Source organism: Meleagris gallopavo, chromosome 2 (genome assembly GCF_905368555.1).
Source record: "Meleagris gallopavo chromosome 2, MGAL_WU_HG_1.1, whole genome shotgun sequence".
Classification (NCBI taxonomy): domain Eukaryota; kingdom Metazoa; phylum Chordata; class Aves; order Galliformes; family Phasianidae; genus Meleagris; species Meleagris gallopavo.
This window is the reverse complement of record NC_139405.1, coordinates 81,302,917-81,324,833: the sequence shown is the minus strand read 5'-3', so window position 1 is coordinate 81,324,833 and position 21,917 is coordinate 81,302,917. Positions and strand designations below refer to the sequence as shown.

The following is a 21,917-nucleotide window of genomic DNA, read 5'->3' as shown; positions in this document are numbered from 1 at the left end:
GAGTTTTTGGCTCTCTAAAAGGTTAGCCAAGGGGAAGCAACTATGAAATAATACCCTTTCTCCCAGTGCTAGCACAGGGCATTAATGCTGGGGTTGGTTCCAAGTATTCTGAAATAAATATTGATTTGATCACTTGAAAAATGATCTGTGCTTTTTCCCCGGACACAGACATACTGGAGCACCAAGTTTTGTACCCGGAGCCTTCTCTGGCAAAGGACCAAATTTCCTTAGGGCTGACCTCACTGCATGTGGCTGCTCCCAGCCTGTGGGCTCCTGTGGCACTTGGAAAGGAGCAGGGAGCCTGAGGCTCTGTGGGTTGCGTGTTGCTTAAAGGGCAGCTGGGAGTGCCATGCAGAGCAGCAGCACAACACCACGGAAAGCCTTTGGAAAAAGCATCTTTCTGCCACATTTACGAGGATTTCAGAGTAGAACACAGAATCATGAAGCGGCTTAGTAGGCTTTGTGCAGTGTGTCCCAAAGGACACACATTTGTGATATTTAAGATATTATTAGTTTAAAATGAGCCCTGGGGCTTTTCTGTCAGGACTTAAATGGTGCATGGGTTGGCAGAAGCTTTCCTGCTCTTTAAATCGCACTATGGCTAGTATGACTACGTAGGAGAGAAGGGCAGTGGCTCTGCTAGATGTGACATTGTCAATGAAGCCTTTCTTTTGGTGTCTTTTGGATGTTTTGTCCATAGTTTTCCAATATGAGTTTTTTACATGCGAGTAAATTAGCAGCACTGAACTTTGTAGACTAAGTTTGTATATATGGATGACTTTTGGGGATAGTTTAGGCAAAAATACATAAGTCACTCCGAAAATAATGTCTTATTTATTTTCATGAAAACTACAAGAGATACAAAAAGCATAATAACACTATTTGATAGAGAAAGTTGTCAGCTACAAAATGATACTTTTCAACAGTCACCACCATTAGCTATGCATTTTTGCCAGCAATGAACAAAAGCCTGCATGCCACACTCGTTGAAATTTACGTGGCTGTCTGGATGTGGCTTGTCTTTCATTTTGCTGTCACCACTGCTGAAATGCACCTCTCACCACCTCAGTGTGCTCACATTCACTGTGCTCACATCTGCTGTGTGGTTTCCATAAATGTTCAGCAAGCACTGATGAATGTCAGTGGGTGCCATTTTTTTTCTGCGTGGAGGAATTCAGTTCCACACCTTTGCTTAATCTGCACTTACATGTCTGACACGACATTGACAGACTGCCCCTCTGCTGCCGTCTGTCACGTGACAACAAAATATAATGGAATGTTGGTGGAAAGGTTCAACCTCTACTGCCATACCACAAACATCTGCCTCTGACATTGTGGTCCAACATAGTAAAATAGGAGGCATTATCTTTGAAGCAGCCCTCAAACTGAGCTGAATTGTTAGTGAAAATGTTTATAGATAGAAGGAAAGAGGGAAAAGATCCCAAATTGGATGTCTTTTTTTTTTTTTTCTTTTTTTTTTCTTTTTTTCCAATATATCCTTATGTGGAGGTTTAAGATTAAAAAAAAAAAAAGTTTATTTTCAATTTTGCCTCATATTTTCTACTCAACAGTTTCATCAGATAAGAGAGTTTTGCAGAAAAATCACAGAATCACAAATCCTTTGTTAAGACTGATTTAATTCTTAGCTTGTGTCTTCTCAGCATCAAGAGGGAAGGATTCTCACCATATTAGAAGCTCCATTTTTCCATTGAGAATAATCTCAAGCTCAAGATAATTTTCTTAGAACAGTTATAATCAGTGATGTTTGGGGGGGGAAAAGAGGTAATAAAAATGTAGAAAGAGCACACTTAGTTTTCTTTCTCAGATGGTATTCTTGAGAAGAACATTTAACTTCAGTAAAGACTGCATTACAGATAGGAAGTAAAATAAATTACAAATATAAAAAGCCTTGAAATATTTAATTTTGCTATGTGCTGTGCTTAAAGCACAAAATGAAACCAGTAATGTTCTCCTTTTCTAATTTTCTAATTCACTAAATTGCCATATGCTTTTCATTTGTGTTTACTTTGGCATCCTGAAGAATGAAGAGAATTAAATAATGCTAGAGACAAGCTTAATCATTATCTTGTGTTCAAGCACATCGATGGTATATTTAAAATAGATGTGCAAGCCTTTTTTGTTCCTGGTAATATGGATATTATAAAAGAAGCTGAACACGGTGATAAATTAGAGATGCTCTCAGCGAGGCTGTTTAAATTATTTTTAGGTGGAAGACATACTGTACACACAGGGACTGGGTTGAATATAATTAATTTGAAATGTTATCGCTGTTGCGCTTACAGCCCTATTGTCATTTTTTTTTCTTTTTTTTTTTTTTTTTCTGCATCTTGCTGGCTTCTGTCACACCCCTCACTGTGAGATCTTTTCCTGTTTTGCACGTGTCCTGGTTGCTACCACCATATGGTAGTTAGAATTTCTCTGTTTACAGACCACTGTGCTTTGTCATATTTTTGCTGCTCACCCTGTAATGCCATCTGATACCTATCATCTGTTTAACACATTGGATGCCAAAAATACTCAGAGTTTTTTTTTCTTTTTTTTTTTTTCAAATGTATGTGTGAGAAAGATTGCTTCAAAAAGCTGTTTTAATAAGCAATGCTCCAAAGCAGTTTCCTGTTATGTTGAACCAGTATGCACACCTCTCAACTTTCCAAACTTTGTCATAGGTGCCATAGGTGCCAGAAATAATATACTGCAGCTTTGAGGTTGCTTTTTTTTTGCTTGTGTGCTCTGCAGTGTTAGCAACAGGCTGCAGTGTGTTGAAGCATCTTTTCCCACTGTGTAACTTCAACAAAAGCAATATTCTCAAGGCATAGGAGGACCTATATGGTTGCACCATTTTTGAAACTGGTCTGATGGATAAAATCCATTATGGTTTGCAAGTGCTGACATTAGTGATGACTGATGCTGTTTTAACCTAACATCTCTTGTGATATTGACACTGAGAAAACCACTGTCACTACATAATTAAATTTGGGGAGTAGGGGAACAGATAGCATGAAAATGATTGTAATCATTGAATTGGAGGTGGAAGAGCCTGCAACAGTTTTTGAGGTATTAAGCACAATGAATTTTTCATTCAGAGGAGGGCTGCATTTTAAGATGCAAAAATCTTGACTTGCCAGGTGCTCGTAAGTTTAAATTTTAGCTCAGGTGGTTGTAAATCCATTTCCCATGGCTTCTCGATGGGAGTGCAAAACAACAGTGATTGTCTTTTGTGTACCCATACCAAAGCTCTGTAATTCAGTGATCATCTTCTGATGGTTTTTCTGGGTATTGCTGTTCATGTGGTTTTCCAGACTAATATAACAGCCAGGAAGTGTAAGTCTCTATACGATGAGTTGACTGTAAATGGGAACAGATCACTGAGAATTCAGATGGTCCCACCTGATGTGCAGTTTTTGGTCTTTATGGAGCCAAATTGTCTTTGCTACAGGTAGTTTTGTTGACTGTGACAAATTCTTCCTGTGCTATGTGATTAATCTAGTGAGGTGGTGGTGGATGTACCATCTCTGGAGACATACGAGGTCAGGCTGGCAGGGCTTTGAGCAACCTGAAGAAACTGTAGTTGTCCCTGTTCATTGCAGGGGAGTTGGACTAGATGGCCTTTTAGTGTCCCTTCCATCTCAAATGTTTCTATAATTCTATGTTACTAATCATAATATTGTTCAATTGGATAAATGGTCCTCTCTTATATTCTCTGTTGCTCATACAGTACCTCATTCCTCAGTATTTTTATAGTAAACTACTCCCTCCACCCCCCACCAGTTTCCTTCAGTCTTCAGGACGTGGCTCTGGGCAGCCTGATCTAGTGGTTGGTGACTCTGCCCACAGCAGGGGGGGCTGAAACTAGATGATCATTGTGGTCTTTTTCAACCCAGGCCCATTCTATGATTCTAGTACTTTGTTTCACTTTTTTTGCAGTTATTTTCCATGTTGTGGCTGGTGGTTACTATGTGGTAACCATCCTTAGAAAAAAGTATGCTTATTAGCATACTGTGTGATTCAATAAATTAAACCAATAAAGTAAAGGGAACATCATTTCTTTATTTATGACTTCTCCTTTTCTTCACTCTGAGAAGAGATTAGGTTTTGTTTATTCACAAAAATGTGACTTAAGTTTAGCTTAAATGATGTTCATATTACTTAACAAACCAAAGCCAATGTTTTTGAAGAGAACACATTGACTTAACATGTTTCGAGGGATGTGCTCTGACTGAGCCACTTCACAAAACATGATTTTATGAGAAGAGTTTCCTATGGGGAGACTACTGGTCCATAGACCAGCATGTTCTACCTCCAGGGACAGAGTGGCATTAAGGCAGTGCTGTGCCATCACACGTTGATACAAATTGGCTCATTCAGCAAGTCTTTTGTGTATCTTTTTTACAAGGTGTGGAAGAGAGCATGGTAATGAGTAAGATTAGCAATGTTTAGATAAATGGGGAAAATTAAGATATGATGTAGTTGATAAGGGAAATTATGAATTCAGTTCCTGTAATATTCCACTTCTTATCGCACGTTATAAGAGTAGAGATGATTTTTAACTCACAGATCAGTAATAAAAAGTAAAGTTAAAACCCACCCAGGATTAGGTAGCAGTTTTTGATCTGTTTTTAAACTAGTCATATTCTGTGGGTATTTACATTCATTCTTTCCCCACAGAGTGATTTTGTACTCATTCTCTGTATTATAGAACATTGCCTCCTCACCAGCTACTCAGTGCTCTGGATTCTCAAGCATGTTGATGTGCACTTATTTTACAGTGTTGTAACATGTTGCCATGAGAAAATCCAGAGGAGTTGATTTGGGTGGGGAATAAACTACTGGTTTCTTCCTGTATCTTGATGAAACTGTCTTTAAATAACTTCCTAGCAGTTCTTTAGAAGTCTTTATAAAAAGGGCTTGTGTTTAACCCATTTTGGATTTTTTTTTTTGAACAAATGTGTATGAAAATTACTTGTAAATCTGCAAATGCAGTTGAAACACCCCCTTCTCCACCCTCAATTCTCTTTTTTCTTTTTTCTTTTCTTTTTTTTTTTTTTTTTTTTTTTAGCTTCGACTCCCATGATTGCTTTCCCAGCTTCACAGTGGTATTTAGCTCCACCATGTTGAGTATGTTATGTAGTGTTCAGTTCCATCCCTCTTCTTTAGGTCCTCTTTTGATTGGAGAACCAACAGCAGCCTGGTGGGTCTGCCACAGAAGAGTAGAAGTACAAGACAAGTGAGCAGAGATATATCTCCTCTACATGACACTATTGCATGCACCTTTTTATATTTGTTATGTGGTGTTCTAGCAAAGCACTGAATTGACTGTGTTAGGACACAGGAGTCTTTCAGCTTGAGAAGCCTGCAGTAGTGAGATGAGAGAGAAGCCTGACCCATGGGACTAGCGATGAGTAAGTGAAGTTCAAGTAATTGCTGGAAGGGCAGGCACTATAGTTAAAATAGGATCATAAAAGTAGTACAGGGGTTGAACATTCAGCAAATACAGTGTGTTTTCTGCAGTGCAGTACTGAGTCAGCCCTAAGGAGCAAAGGCAGTCTGCTTTTTAGACTCATGTTTGACTCTGATTCAGGACACCAAGGATGATGTGTATTGTACCAGGACTTGTCATTTCACAAAAGAAAGTTTCATTGAATGTGATGTTCAGGTATGAGCCAGGAGGAGTATGATTGTTGCTTGCAGTGTTTAAAATGTTTCCAGAGGGCTTAGTTGGGAACGTTTATGAATAATATTGTTGGTGTAGAACTAGGTGCAAACTCACTAACCTGATGAGACTTCTTATTATATTAAGCAAGGTAAGTTTAACTTGTGTTACTGAATATGGACATTGTAATTATTCCTTGTCCATTTAATTACAAATTTTACTTGGATAATACTAAGAAATTGAGAAAGCGGTAAAACTGTATCTTTTTCCTGCCTGTAGGAGATAGGGAGTGTGCAGCTCCTTGCCACCATTTCCAGCTCACCATCATATTCCTGTTAATTAGTCTGACTGACGTTTTTGAAGTCTTAAGGAGGACTTTTGAAGGACTTGAGCTTTTGTGAAACCTGGACTCATGATCTGTCTAAAGTAGTGGGTTTCTGCTGCTGCTGCTTTACTGTTGAGACTGAACAATTTTCTCTTCAAAAACATCTCGGACCCTTCTCATGCTACTGAAACACCTCTAATGAAAAATGAGACCTTTTGTTTTGAACCAGAAGCTTTTCTGCATGCAGTTACCATTAAGCGTAGGACTCTTGTTTGTCAGTGGAAATAGTCACGTGAGAAAAATAGAACATCTTTTTAACAACAGTATTGGTTTTTGAATTATTATGAAATCTCAACATAAAACATTAATTTCATTTAAAAAAATATGATTTAAATTAGTTTGTTTAAAGGCATGAGAGATATAAGTATGTATGCTTTTAAACAAAGAAGGGATAATAACTCTTTTCCACAGAAGGCATTGATTTCTTCATTGCTAATATCTTAGCAATGAAACAATATGAGTGCTTTTTAATGCAAGACTTAACACAGAGTCTTTCTGAATGCCTCACCAATATCTGTTAGCACTGTTGAGTGTTGTTTGCTTGGTTAGTGGATTTCTCTTGTATACTTCAGCAAGGGTACGGTCATTTGGGGGGAACCGTGGGAAGCCAGAATGCAAATTCCTTATTGTAGATACTGCACATTTCTGACTCACAGTTGTGTAAGGAAGTCTGCTTGTGGGCTGAGATTATTTTTAAAAAACAAATGCGGGTATATAAAAATAAAGTTTTCCAGTAACCTACATTAGGAAGCTTCCAGGAAACTGTAAAATGTTATTTTATACTAGTTCTTTAAGGAGATACACTTGTAGAAAACCTGCGCTTAGTAAAGTTTCAGTTTGAAAGTTGCTGTGTGAAGTTTGTGCTGGTGAAAAAGCCCCAGTGATGTAGCCACCTGATCTGTTGAGGCAGCCACAGCCCACGCTGCTTTGCAAGGAGCCTCTGCTCTGACGTGATGGGGAAGGAATCTTGGTGAGACGTTCTTGTTTTAGCCTTCATGGTGCTGCCATTCTGATTAGAAGAGATTGTGCGAGGGAACTGGAATTAAGATCTAGTATGACTTGTTAGCTGCGAACAGCTCTTATCTCCTGCTGTAGTGGCCAGGTTTGAACACCTGTGTGAGGTCTTTGAGTGAAACATTTCTCTTGGTCATGTCTGAACTTTATCATGAATCTCATAGTGAAATGCTTTGTGAGTACACTGCTCTTGGTTCCTAGAATTTTGTGCGTATAGGAAAGTATCATTGGAAACATTTTGCCCATTGTGGATGTGAGAACTTTGAGCATATTGCCTGACTCAGAAACAAAAAGGATCACAAAATGATTAAAAAGAAATACCAAAACTAATTTCATTAATTTCTGAAGACTGTTGAGGGATTCGTATTATCATATTTCCTGAGAGTGCTTGTCGTGGACAATAATCCTTCTCAGTGAGGGTTTTTATGGACAGATTAAAAAAAAAAGTCTTTCCCACAGGTGCGGCCTGCATTGTTAGAGTCAGGCAGGTAACAAAACAATATGAGCAGACAGAGCAGTCTCTATTGCTTGGCCTGGTAAGTGAAAGTTTTAACATACCAGTAACCTAATATTTTGTCTAGATCTTTGTAAACATCAAGACCTATGAGGAAGAGGATGATGGAGTGGTTTTGGTGGTATTACTCCCAAGTTAGGGGCAACGAAGGGGGAAACAAATGAAGATTCTTGCTTGAAAGTTTAAATGGGGAAGTGTCAGCTGAGCTGTCAGTACTGGATAAGAAATGATAGGTAAGGTGGAAATAGGTTATAAAAGTCTTTGAAGGTGAAATAAGCCATTTATTTTTTTGTGCAATAGAAAAGGAGGTTAATTGGAAGAATGGAAAGAATGAGGTAAAATGAATTGTATTTGTTGCAGGATTGTTCTCAGTCTGTCATCAGGACAGGCTTGCACTGATTTTGCTGAAATCACTGTTTTAGTTTATGGAGTTTGACATACACGCCATCCACAAGAGGAATTGGAAGTCAGACAGAAATTGGACAGAACAAGTGCAAGTTAAAGGGACAGACCTGTGGGTTACAAGCGTGGCGAAACTTGGGTTTGAACCAATACAACGGAAGGCAGAAGAGATTGTAGGGTGTGGAGGAGAAAGGACTGATGCCCAACAGGATTCAAGGTGATTGCTGGTGAGGTGAAAAATATCATGGGTGGAAGGTAAAGATCAAGTTGAAAGAATAATTGAGTTGAAACAGAGTTGTGTGTTGTCTGAGCAAGAGAGACTGAAGAAACCTCCAGGCTAGGTAGAATCTTGAAGAAAAGTATTTTGTTATTGGATATATAATATAATATATTTAGTTTGTATTAACTATTGTGATATAAAAAATGTGTGAGAAAAATGTGTAGGAGGGAGAGATGAGACCTATGTGGAATGATAGGGAAGGTAAGTGAAGTCGCAGAGGAGTGGAGTTTGACAGTAGGTAATGGCAAAGGGACCAGAAGCAGCAGGTCTAGTGCTTATATTACACTTACACCAATAAGGCCTTTTTTCACTCTCAGATGAAGTGATTGATTAGGTTCTTACCTGTTTCACAATTTACTCAAGTCCATTCACATGTTGCTTGCCTTTGATTTTACAGTCAAATGCTATACCCTGTTCTTAAAATGACAGGTTGCACTGAATAAAGAAGTCCAGCAATAACAATACTAAGGGATATTGACAAAACATCCAAAGTCACAAGTACAGTATTTTGCAGTATGAATATATTTAACAGTTATTTGATCTTCACGAAGCAACCAGAATAGATATAACACATGCTAAAAAGCAGCACACCTCAAGCATGCGAAACACCTGGACTTCAGATATGCTGATGCATTCGTTTTGCTCTGTCAAGCACTGAGGAGTTGGAAGAGTTAGAATTATGAATTCAGTGTTCAACCTAGATCTGTCCTACTTGTGCAGATAATGTAAGGGTATAAATTTTAGTAACAGATTTATATGTGATGTGATGATATATGATGTAAGCAGAAGATTTATCTAGATTTCTTCACTGTACTTCTAGCTGTTCTTCTAGTCAACACCCCCAGATTCATCCTGAACTACATATTTCTCTTAATTCAGACAGTACAATATATAGCATCTTGCTATGGTTGCCTGTCTTGTCTTTGTTGTTTAAAGTATGTATTCCCTGAAGCCATCACAGGCTGACAGCTTTTCCTAGTTCAGATGCTGCTGGTGCTTAAGGGAAAAAACTTGATGCCTTGCTGCTCTCTCTGGGAACATCTACATGAGTTGGGCATCAGAAATGAGGATCTGCAACACAGGCATAGCAGTGAGAACCCGGTGACACCGAGGTAGTCCCAGGGTTCCTGGAGCTGCCGAGCAGTGGTTTTCAGATCACAGCTTTGACACAACCGCCTAAAGTCTGACTGCAGATTTTTAGCTCTAGCAGTTGCCTTCATGGGCATATTAAATAACCAGCAGTGCTAGAACCTCCTCCTGGTATTTTGTACTTTTTTTTTTTTTTTTTTTTTTTAAGTTATCATACTAGCATGTTACTGAAGATTAGTCTTTTGTACATTTATTTCTGTAACTGAAGTTAATGCGTAGAGTCTGAGTTCGCAGTCTTGAAGCACTTTTTAATTTTCTTTAAAATAGAATGCTAAGAACGGAACTTTGTAAAAGTCTCATTGATGTCCTGTAAAAAAAATTGTGTGTTCTCGTTATGTTTCTTAGTGTGTATGGGTGAACACGGGAAAGTACTGCTTTTTGTTATGCTCTTTTTTCATTTGTGCTGCAGCCACTTACAGTTTCTTAGGTTAGGTCAGCTAGAAGGCAGCACTTTGTCTTCTAACAAAAACACAAGGAAGAGTAATATTCTTATAATATTAAATCAAGAGATTGTAAGTCATTGAGCAGAGGGATTGAAAACGTAGTCTTTAGTGCCCTCTGCTGGATTTTTCAGTAAGTGAAACATGATATCATACTGCATTAAAACATAATTTAAAATGTAGCTGTGCATAAAGGTGACCCAAATCTTAGCATTTTTAGAAGATCTGTGCAAACAGAGCATATGTACACAAGGGCACCATTTTTTCACTTGTTAATCTTCGGTGTTTATGTGCAAATATTTCAGATGTATACAACAGGAATGTTAAGTGTAAAATAGTTAAGAAGTTATAACACTGCTTATAAAAAATGGCATTCTTGGACGATAATTTTAAGATGTGCTTAGTGGAGGTGATTACTGCAGTATAAGTGTACATCTTGGACCAGCTCAAAAAACCCACCACCATAAATGATAACTTCTGTGTGGTTTGACATGCCACCTTCTGATCGGTAAATACTGTAGATTCTATCTCCGTGTCTGTTGTCTGTCTTACCAATCATATAAACATTTCATGGTGTGTCAGATGGTTATTCACACAAGTGTCCTTTAAGGCTTCTGGTTCTTTGTAGCCCATAAATACGCGAGTAAGGCTTCGCAAAATTGCTTACCAGTATTTTTTCAAGTGTTTATTGTGTCAGCGTGAAATACTGCATTTTCAAATGAAAACGTACATATATGACATGATAAAATTCTCTTGAAATGAAAAGTGGGAAATATAAATGCGGTTTTATGATCATAGGGTAAAAGTTAGTAGTTTAAGTCTTTCACTGTAGGCATGAAAATTTCAGTTTATTCTTGTCATGCATTATTGTTGGTGGTGTCAACAGCCGGTGTATCTGTGGTAAGGTATTGAGAGTGATGCTTACATGTCCAGAAAAGATGCTATGATGTGCCTCACCATAATCTCCACTAGGCTTTTAGCAACAGAAGATATTTTGTAGTTGTATTATGTGCCCCAAAATGCACACCCATCTTTTTGATCGCACTCATACATACCACCTGTATGAGACACCATAAAAATGAATACTGAATTTAGCTGTATTTGTTATTGTATATGTTATAGAATGCAACTGGATGGGGACTTTAATGTTGTGAAGTTTTTTTTTTGTGTGTGTGTGTGTTGTTTTTTTTTTTTTAAGGAAAAGTTATGTGAAACTTCTTCATACCAGTTTATGTGTGTTCTCAATCATCAGCATTAATTACTGGGATGGTTTCCAATATTATTTTTTCTGTTCTTCCTCATTCTTTGGAAACTGGATGGGAGGGAAGAACTCCCCTTTTTGGCTATGGTATTGACATCAGTAGTAGAATTATCTAGGTTTTGGAGTGCATGATGAAAAATAGTATAAATATATGCACATATTCCTTTTACCTCAGGGCCTGGTTGTCTTATCAGAGGAGACTGAATAGATATTTGTCACATGAGTTCCCCAAGCATTTACTTTATGTACTGTTATTAAGTCTCTAACCTAACACTTAAGTGTTTGGCTACATTAAGGAATATTTAATAGACTTAAATTTTTCTTTCATCTGATGAAAACGTGCTTATGGAGCGACCTTGAAAATTATCCATCTGTATTTTAGCTCTTGTTACTGGAAAAATAACAGATTTTGATGGAAAAATTTCCTTTAATTTCCCCTACAGCTCATTCACCAACCCAGTAGCGGAGAAGCAGTTATTTACACAGTTCTCTTTAAATGCAAATGTAGTTGGAGGCCTGGAAGTCTGATAGCACTGTGTCTCTGTGCATAGCCTGAATTAACAACCTGAAAGCTTAGAGAGTGAAGCACATCTCCGATGGCCTCTTCATCTCCAACATCAGCTAATAGCTCTCATACAACGTTGTGTGCTGGTTGCTGAAATTTGCAGCCGTTGTCTTCAGTTCCAATCCTGTCATACAGAATATGTTAGAATTTTTCCAGTAACGCAGAATGTATATGTGGAAGATAAGCAGGTGTTTTTTAAACCCTATATGTGAAAAGGCTGGTCATACGATGATGCATAAAGTAAGAAATTTGTAAGTAATACTTGTTTAGAAATAAAGCTTTCAGCTAAATTAGTTGCGAGTAATTTCATCTAGCCTTTAGTGCACAGAGAAGGGTAAAACATTATATTAATGTGCTTTTTAAGCTTCATACAAGATCAACAAAAAGTCAGATGTACAATGTGTAATTGGAAAAGAGCAGGAATGGGAGCACTGCTTTCTGTTGTCTTTCCACATTAAAAATCAGAGCTTTAAATCTTGCTGTGGTGGAGGAGAACAGAATTTAGTTTCCATGGTTCCACTTTTCAATAATATATTTCTATATAGAGGGAAATTTAATTACAGACCTCCCCGTTATTTAAATGTATTCCTTAAGCTGGTTATGGTAGTCATTCCTGAATGTTCTCAGTTGTTTTTATGCATTCTAAGTGATCAGCTGTGTAAAATAAGTTAAATCATATGTGTAATCCAATAATGTGGCCAAAAGTATTAAGTTTCTCCGGTATTTTTCCTAATTCTATTGACCTACTTTCCTCATCTTACTCATCACTGCAAAGGTTTTTTAAGGAGGCTAGTAAGAAGTAAAAATAAGACAAAAAATCCCTTTGCTACCTCTGCCAAGATTTTCATTAGCATAAAGCACTAAGTGTAGTACATCATCTTTGTACTGAGGGAGAATAAAATATCTGGATTCTTAGCTTTTCCTTTAACTATTGCTGCATCAGTAGAATGCATCCATATAAGGTTATTATTCTTAAGTGTGAAAATAAGTGCAAGCAGTGATATTCATATCCAAATTGAATGAATATTTTACTGTGATTTCTGATAGTTGAATTATCATTTTCTAAGTATGAATGTCATCATAGAATAAATATATCCAAAGCACTTCACCAAACAGTGTTTTTTTGTAAATAACACTGATTACTTATTTCTTAAAAAGTCAAAACAATACCCTATTAAAACAATAACCCTTCAGTAAAAGAGAATCTCTCGCTAGCAATGCATTGGTTAAATGGTGTCAGTCTCTGTGCTTATGAAGAGAGTAAGTAGCTCAAAGCAAGTGGCAGAGTTATTATCAAGATCTCTATAGATAACACACCCACTCATACCATTTATTAAACTCAAGAATCCCTTGATTCTATCTATTAATAATCTATTAATTGTTCATGCTTCTTTAATGTTATCCTTAGAAATGTAGATATAAAGCAACACCTGAAAAGGTGGGCGAAGAGTCTGTAGGTGCCATACAGCATGATGAAAAGCCTTAACTGTGTACATGTCTTACTGTACTCACCCACTTGGTCTGCTTGAGGTCTTTGCTCAGGGTAATGAAAATAAAGGTCAGGAGTGACTCCTGGATCATCTACAGAAAACTTTCTTTCTTGTATGATTTTGTCAATTAGTTAAATGAGCTGAAATACGATACTCTTATATGAGCTCCAGGGTGAGGTTTCACCTGGCTGCTGAGCTGATAGAATGGCTTGTTTCTGGGAGAAAAAAAAAAAAATGATGATCCTTCTTTCTCTTGTCTTTTTTGTTTCTCATATTAGGAGCACACATCCTTTATTCCTCTCAGGTATCCAGAGGCCTGCCCAGAGGAGAGTGATTCAGGAAGCTAAGCAAGGAGGATTTCTTATGTTGTTATTTTAGGATAATTTATTTTCTGTTGGTTTAGGTCTGTGGAATGAGTCTGTATTCCAGTGAGAGGGACTTGGTAAATGTCCCGAGGTAAATGCTGCCTGGAGAAGGAGAACTGCTGGACTACCCTTGGTGGGAGGGTCTCAGTCTTCAGCTGGTTCCCTACCAAAACTTTGTCATTGCTGTCATCGTTCTGTAGAAACAGATAGGAGAGGAAATTTTCCTCAGAGATGATAATACGTGACTGTAACATAGATCTTCATACTGTAATGATAAGAAAACCTTTATTGCTGATTACTTTATATTATTATTCTTGAATTACAGAAGGGGAAACAAGGGTAGAAACAAGAATATGCTTGCCTTAACGAACTTAGAAGCTGAGTCTTTTGGGTAGCAGAACAGTTTATCCAGATGCTTGGCAAGCTGTCAGTGGGTCTAGAGAAGGGCCACGAAAATGATCAGAGAGCTGGAGCACCTCCATATGAGGATGAGCTGAGAGAGCTGGGACTCTTCAGCCTGGGGAAGAGAAGGCTGCAAGGGAAACTTACAGCAGCCTTCCAGTACCTGAAGGGGTCTACGGAAAGCTGGGTAGGAACTTTTTATAAGGGCATGTAGTGATAGGATTAGGGAAAATGGCTTTAAACTGAAAGATGGTAGATTTAGACTAGATATCAGGAAGAAATGCTTTACTGTGAGAGTGGTGAGAAACTGGAACAGGTTGCCCAGAGAGGTTGTGGATGCCTCCTCCCTAGAAGCATTCAGGACAAGGCTGGATGGGACTTTGAGCAACCTGGTCTAGTGGGAGGTGTTCCTGCCTATATCAGTGAGTTGGAAGTAGACGATCTTAAAGGTCTCCTTCCAACCTATATTCTATATAATTCTATATGATTCATTCTGAGATTCATTCTGCTTGTGATGTGGGACAGCTGGAGAAGAAGTGCTACTCCTTTGAACATCCCGCTTCATCTTAAAAATGGGTCTACTTGTTGATACTTCTGTGGCTAAGTTGAAAGGAATCACTGTAATAAGAGACAGCAAACCTTAGTATCAGAGATCTCTGTAATTAACATTAACCAGAGAATGCTACATTTTTTTTTTTAATATTCTGATTTGATTTTGAAAATTGTTTTCAGATTCTTCTATTGCCTGTGTGATTGTAATCTGATTGTTGGAATCTTTGAGATATGTATGCTAGCAATTTAGATTTTGAAAACAGAAGTAATGCTGTAAATGACAATTGAGTTTTTCTCTCTCTCTTAGTTTATTTTGACTTTGATCATACTTGCTGGCATATACACATGGTTAAAAGTCAATGCAGATTTGCTCAGACAACTATGTTTCATCTTTTATCTTGCACAGAGTAGATGCTTCTAGGTAAAGCTATGCATTTTGTGCCATCTGTGTATACTTTAAGCAGCTTGTGGTCAAGTGATATGCTCACCAGCTTTGAAGGAAACCTAACATTAATATATATCTATTAATTTTTTTCCTTTACCAAATGTGTGGTGTGTATTTGATATGAGCTATAGTATTATTGTGAACATGCCAAGAATATCAGGTTTAGTTATAAACTGAAAGAAAGAAAGACACGGTAGTTGTGTTTCCACCTATTCTTGCTATATAAACTTTTTTCTCATCTATGCAGGAGGTTGCATCAACAATTTGAAAGCTATAAAGAGCAAGTAAGAAAGATAGGGGAAGAAGCCCGCCGTTACCAGGGAGAGCACAAGGATGATGCTCCAACATGTGGAATCTGTCATAAAACAAAGTTTGCAGATGGTTGTGGCCATTTATGCTCGTATTGCCGGACCAAGTTTTGTGCTCGATGTGGAGGTCGTGTCTCTCTGCGATCAAACAATGTAAGTCTTCTGATATGTATTCTTAAGAAAAAGCCTTAACATTTTCACGCTGCAGGTTGTTCACCTTAAGTTTGGCTTTTCATGCTTCATTTTACTTAAGTATTTTATTCACCACTTCACTATGAGGTATATGTGAAATAGAATAATGTATCTAATGATGTTGTAGATACTCAGGTTTCTCAGAGTTAACTGAATAGATAAGAGTACATAGTGTATACTTCAACTGAATGGTGGCTCAAAGGAAACTTGTTTTGGAGAGAATGAAAGAAAAAAAGCCTTTTGTTGAGGCCAATCTCCGCATTAAGAATTTTTTATTGATCTCAGTTCAAATTTCTTCTTTATAGAGCTTTTTGTATACATATAGCTTTCTCTTATATAAAAACAGTGCACTTTTTGGTTAGGAAGAAGTCTTCCTTACCATAAAGAAAGTTTTGTAAATTTATTTAAAATTTGTTTCAAAAGTAAAACTATAGATTGATCTGGATCAGATATCCTACTTTCAGACAGGTGAGATAAACTTTGCCTCCCTGCAAAATGGAAGCGTTTCCCCACATGCCATCTTGGGGCAGTTCCTTATGAAGAACTGCTCAGTTACCTGTCTGTGACTGGAAGGATCTATATTTGGAAGTGCACTGCCCAGAGGTTGCTTTTGGCTGATCATCCAGTGTGTTTCAGAACATTTCACAAATACTCTTTTTACTGCACAACATGGTTTTGTTGACTATCATGAGATGATGATTTTCAAATACGGCCTTAAGATGCTGATATTTTGTAGGTGAAATTTCACTCCTTCCCATCAATGCAAATTCAGTTAAAAGTTGCCATCAGTTCTGTGTCAGATAAACACGTTCACAGTAGAATTAGTTTGTGGCCTTTTCACCTTCTTTGCTCTCAAGTGCAGCAGAAAAGGGTTTCTGAAATTTGATATAAAACAAACAAACAAAAACCCTTAGAAAAATACCCATTTCATCATTATTTTGGAAATTCTCTATAGCCCTCATATACCTGTGAGTACAGTATGTTAAATTATTTTTCTGAAAAAATGATGTAGGTGTCTTGGGCAAAAATTTTCATATATTCATTTTTTAAAGTAAATGGATGCATTATATTGTGTCACCTGCAGGTGGTATCACTAGAGCAAGTCTCTGAAAATACAGTTTACTTGGATGTGATTGGCTGTACTATTAATGGAAGTGCATATGACTCAGTTTGTATTTACTCAGAAACAAACTGAATATATACATTATTTGTTTTTCACCTACTGTTCTGAGTCACAGAAATGGAAATGGAAAGTTTCCATTGTTTGTAACTTATTTTTAGTTTGCTCATGGTTCTGTGGGTTAGGGTGGGAAAACATTTTCTACACATGCAGTAGTGTGACATTTTTATTTAAAGCTTTTTTTTTTTTGCTGTTTTACATTCTTAGCTCTTTGTAAAGAGTTACTAGAATTGCATTTATTTGAAATCTGCTTATTAATACTTGCCTATTTTATTCTTTTTCTCTTCTTTCTTTCTTTTTTCTTTTTTTTTCTGCTTCCTTGGATGCTTTCCCAAAGGAGGACAAAGTGGTTAGAATCCATGCTTTTTATCATTTATTATTATAATGTTGTTAGTTAACTGGGAAACGTATTAATGTAATAAATGATCAGAAGGGGAGGGAGGAAGCACAGAAAACCTAACAACCAGGCCTCTCCTATCCCTTAGCTGAACAAACCCTTCAAAGTTAGCTCAGCAAGAAACCCAAGGGTGTTGATTTACATTAGGATGATGTAAGAAATTAATTAGAAATTGAGGATTCTTAATAGTCTAAAAAATAGAGGAGGTAATAAAATATATTAACTTTTAATTTCATAAAAATGACTTCTGCTAAAAATGTGACTTTTTGCTTGCAAAGTCCTTCCATCAGCTTCAGGAAATCTAAAGTAATAACTGAAATGTAACTTTACATTGATTTATGTAGTTTGTTGTGTTTCACTTCTGGATGCAGCAAAAATTCAGGGAATTCTTGTAAAGTCGTCTTTCTGATTTTTATACTTAAAGTACTTTGCCTAGGCAAAGGATAATTCATCCTTTTCAAATTGTACATAGATACAGTCAGCAAGATGGAGTGAATCTTTTGAGACTGTGCAACTGCTATTTCGGGAAACTGTAAAGCTTCCTTGGGATCAAATAGTGATGTGTTCTATTGTCCCTGCAATGTAGTGGGGTTTTTTGTTGTTGTTGTTGTTTCGGTTTTGGTTTTTTTTTCATAAGCAGTTCTATTCTTGGAACACGATTTTTATTTTGGTTACTATGAAATATAACTTGATAAACCTTCATTGTACTTTTTAATGTGTGATTCTCTGAACAAAGTGCTGAAATAATTCAGGACTTTTCCAGTCTATTTATCTAAGGATTAGATTAGGATAGTGTGAGAAGTGTCATCTTGTTATTGATTTATTACTGAAGCAGTGCATCATTGATGAATCCACTGGGGTGCACTAGAAGAATAGTGCACTTGCGACAAGAAACAGCAAAGTTCTTAAATGCTGGAAGTGCCTCTTCAGTAAAGTGTGTAACCACATAGATTTTGGAGAACAATCCAGCTGAACTTCACCTGACCTGCTTATGTGATTGAGAAGTCCTTCACGCCTCAGTTTTGAACAAAACTTTGCTGCATAGTTAGAGCTGTGATAGTGTGCACATGCATTAGAGATTGTATCTTTGATGTTAATGTCATTTAGCTTCCAGAAAACAGACTTCCCTACGCTGAAGTGCTCTGAAGAAATATGTACAGAAGACATACTTGACTTCTTTAGATTGTCCAAAATTCAATTAAAGATACCCTTGTTTGCACTTGCCTTGATTTAGGTTTTGCTGTGTTGAACTTCAAGATTCCCCATGCCAAGAAACTGCCATAGTGACATAAAAGGCTATGTCCTTTTATCCTCGGGGTGAAGATGAGCTACATCCCTTTAACAGCTGAAAAGTTGTGGTAGTCAGAGGGAAAATATCTAATAATTAGTCTTGATTGTGTGAGGAATTTGGAGACCTTTTTTTACAAGGTACAATTGCTTAAGCCATGTCTGGCTATGAAAGTTAACAGATCATGTGATATGAATTAATTAAAAAATATGATTACATACCTGAAATAATGTCTCTTATAAGCAGGGCAATTTGTATAATTTATGCAGGGCCACACCAGAAAAATATCATTTCTTTTTTTTATTTTCATTGCCTCGACATTCCTGACCAGCATACATGCAGGGATAACCTCCTTTTTAATCTAATTAGTCTAATGATGGTAAAGATGTTTTCGACATGTTTAGATGAGCCTTCTTCTCTCCAAGTGAATTTTTACAGCTATAAATGATATAATGTAATATTAAAACTTGTGCACTAAATTCCTACAAGTTAGGAGTTCATCACTTGGAAAGGACAGTGAAATGTGAGTTATCAGGAAAAATCAAGCGTGGTCCTAGATTCCAGGTATTTCCCTTAGTGCTGGAGATTTAAACCACATTTGGTAGTTCTAATGAGATCCCACCTGATGTTGTGTACTATGTATTACCTATCTCTGATAAATTCAAGATGTGACAGGCACAAAGTCATACAAAGGATGATAAAAGAATTGGAGAACTCATCATATGAAAGAGGAGTACAGAGAGATCAGAGGGAAAAAAAATACAGAAACTGTAGTTAATACCTAGAAATACGTTTTAAAAATAAGAACAATCATTAATCTAAAGAACAGTGAATGCATAAGACCAAGTGGATGTAAGTTGTCCATAAGTGCTTTTGGAAAGAGATTTTCACAATCACTAAAGATTTCAGAAAGTAATTTATTGGAAAGAAAACCAACCCAATAAAATTGTAAAGGTTGAATTTGATAAGTTTAAGAAAGAATTTGTGATTTGATTGCTTTTTATTGTAGGATAAGTAAGAGGTCCCATGCAGCTGTCATCTTTTGCTAAGATTGTTTTAAAGTTGTTCGTAGGTGACAAAATGCTTCATGGGAAGCTACAAAGGTGGCTTCCCTTTGAAGCTGTTCTTTACCTTTTCAAGAAAATATCAAATGTATATCAAGGGTTGTTTCAAAAATATATAGCAAAACTTAATATATACTCTCCCTCTTTAAAACAGTAAAATACATCCCAAAAAGTTAATCTTCTGTAATGGGAGTTAGTCAATAACCTAGGCTTATGGGAATTCAGTGACTCTCGTGCATTTACAAAATTACTTGGCAATAACTGGTACAACCTAGTAGATAATGAGGCACGTACCTTTCAGTGATTCTTATTATAATATGTTGAAATGCATTAATAAGTATGTATCTTTAGCTCTTCTGTGTCCTTTGAGTATGGCTAGCTCTTCATACTACTGACCTGTGCCTGCTTATCTCTCCATGTGATTTCAGGCAGATGGTATTAAATGGACACGTTGTCAGATAGGGGGACTGCTATCTGGTTTAAACCTGGCTTAGGTACAGCTGTGTGGTGAGAATATTCATGGTGTTAATGATGTTAATAATAATATTGCTGGTGGCTGAGTTCACTAAAAAACATTTGGTGATTATATGGCACCCTGGAGAAATACAAGTGTTTTCCTCTATTATTGAAAAATGATGTTGTGCTATGGCAGCCTATTTCGTCACATGTGCACTGAAAATTTGTGCATGCTTTTTAAGAAAGCAGACTATTAGTAAGAGGATTTTATGAGTAAGCATTTTTGAAGGAAGTGATGTATGTAGGTGCTCAGTGAAAATCAGGGCTGACTGACCTTTTCTAATTTGATGGATCACTTTCTAGGTTTTGTTAGTCCCTTATAGGGTCAGTGGTTTAGCTCTGGATACTTCTGTTTCTGCTGTATAAGCTATTTGGCAATTTAATTGCCAAATTAGTGGTGGGTTTGTTAATGCTATTATTTCCTTTTTATTTACTCTTCTCTCTGATGTGATCTACCAGTATAAATAGGAGAGTGGAGAAGCAACAAAATACCTGGCTAGCATTTCTTTGCCTGTTTTGCTCCATCCCCTCAACATCCTGGCTGCTGCTGCTTGTTCCTTTCTTTACTGCAATTGCAGCAGAGCACTGTATAGCAAAAACTACCTGATAATACTGCCTTCTTTGCACTGCTCCCATAAAAGCTTTTACCTAGTATTTGCTTGTAGAAAGGTGTGTTTCCTTTGCAGACAGATGAAAGAAACTCTGAAAGAGTCTAAAAAAGAAAGAAACTCTTTTTCTTTATAGATAAGGAGATATATTGTAGGATGGTAAAGTAGCCTTGAATAAATGAATACAGTCTCTTCAAGCTAAAATTGCAGTATTTTGTTGTGGGTGTTTTGAACTAACTGATGTTTGTAGAACATTAATAGAATTAAGCGTGAGACCAATGCTTCAGCTTAAGCTGTGTGCTTATCCCTAGCAACCTGCCATTGTATAGACTTCATTCAGACTGTGATTTTTGATCTAATTTATAGTGAAAAGAATTCAGAACAAATGATGAAAAATAGATTTATTACCATCTTCCTCTGTTTTTCAGAAATGTAGAGCAGAACACTTCGCTTACTTATTCTCCTGTTTATATTCAGGAATGACTGGGAGGAGATCAGGATGTAAAATACGTTATGGATAGATGAGAACTAATTTAACTGGACTAATTTAACTGGACTAATTTAACTGGTATGTGATTGCAGACAGTGATGGTGATTGTCAGTACTGTGAAATATCAGAACATTATGTTTCAGATTTAGGTTACACTGAAATTATGTTCACTTTAGTATAATGCCAGTGAATTACACTGAAAGACAGACAACTTGGAAACACTTCCATAATTGTGTGTCAGGTGTTTTTAAAGATTGTTTATCATTCAGTTCCCTTGAAGTATGTTTAAAAGCTGCTTACATAATGGCTGGTAATTTAAGTCTTAACAGCTTGAATGCATATGCCATGCAATTCAGCTGTGTATTGATGGTTTTTACAGAAAGTTGTTAATACTGTCAGAACAAAATGTCCGGATTGTCAGGAATGTTTTTACATTTCCTTTCATTGAACTGTTATGCCAAATTATGTCCTTTAAAAGGATAATGTATGTCAGTTCTGACTAATACAGATGTAGCGCTAGAAAAGTTGCCTCAGAAGGAGGTAAAATTTCATGGCAGATTGGAAAGTGATACTGGATAAATTCTATCTCTGTATCACCTAGCGTAATTTGTCTCCAAAAAAAATTTGAGATTGTGTGAAAATTTGAGATGTGTCAGGGAAGAATCATTGCTTTTCAGTAATCACTACTGCTTTCAGCAGATAAGGAGGGAAGGGTAAACAAGAGCCGTTCAGTAAGCTGAGGCATTCTAGCTCAAGTAAAATGCAGAGCTCTTTCCTCTCCTTTTTGGCAACTCAGTTCACTGTCAAACAAAAAATTATTATCATTAATTTTCATATAAATCCTTAAAGTTAGCTTGTTCTTCACCAAGTTTGCTGAAGCAACCATGTTCAACTGACAGTTCCCCCATTTTTCAGTGTCTACCTACCAAAAATGATTGC

The 21,917-nt window shown here is 36.9% G+C and overlaps 1 protein-coding gene across 6 annotated transcripts in view; it reads left to right on the top strand.

Moving 5' to 3' along the window:
• RIMS1 (regulating synaptic membrane exocytosis 1) overlaps positions 1–21,917 on the top strand; it is a 291,558-nt gene that overhangs the window by 90,409 nt on the left and 179,232 nt on the right. For all 6 annotated transcript variants that reach the window (XM_085217806.1, XM_085217810.1, XM_085217808.1 and 3 more), the window contains exon 2: positions 15,183–15,396. In XM_085217806.1, coding sequence (XP_085073932.1) covers positions 15,183–15,396 — 214 coding nt within the window. The remainder of the gene's footprint in view (positions 1–15,182; positions 15,397–21,917) is intronic.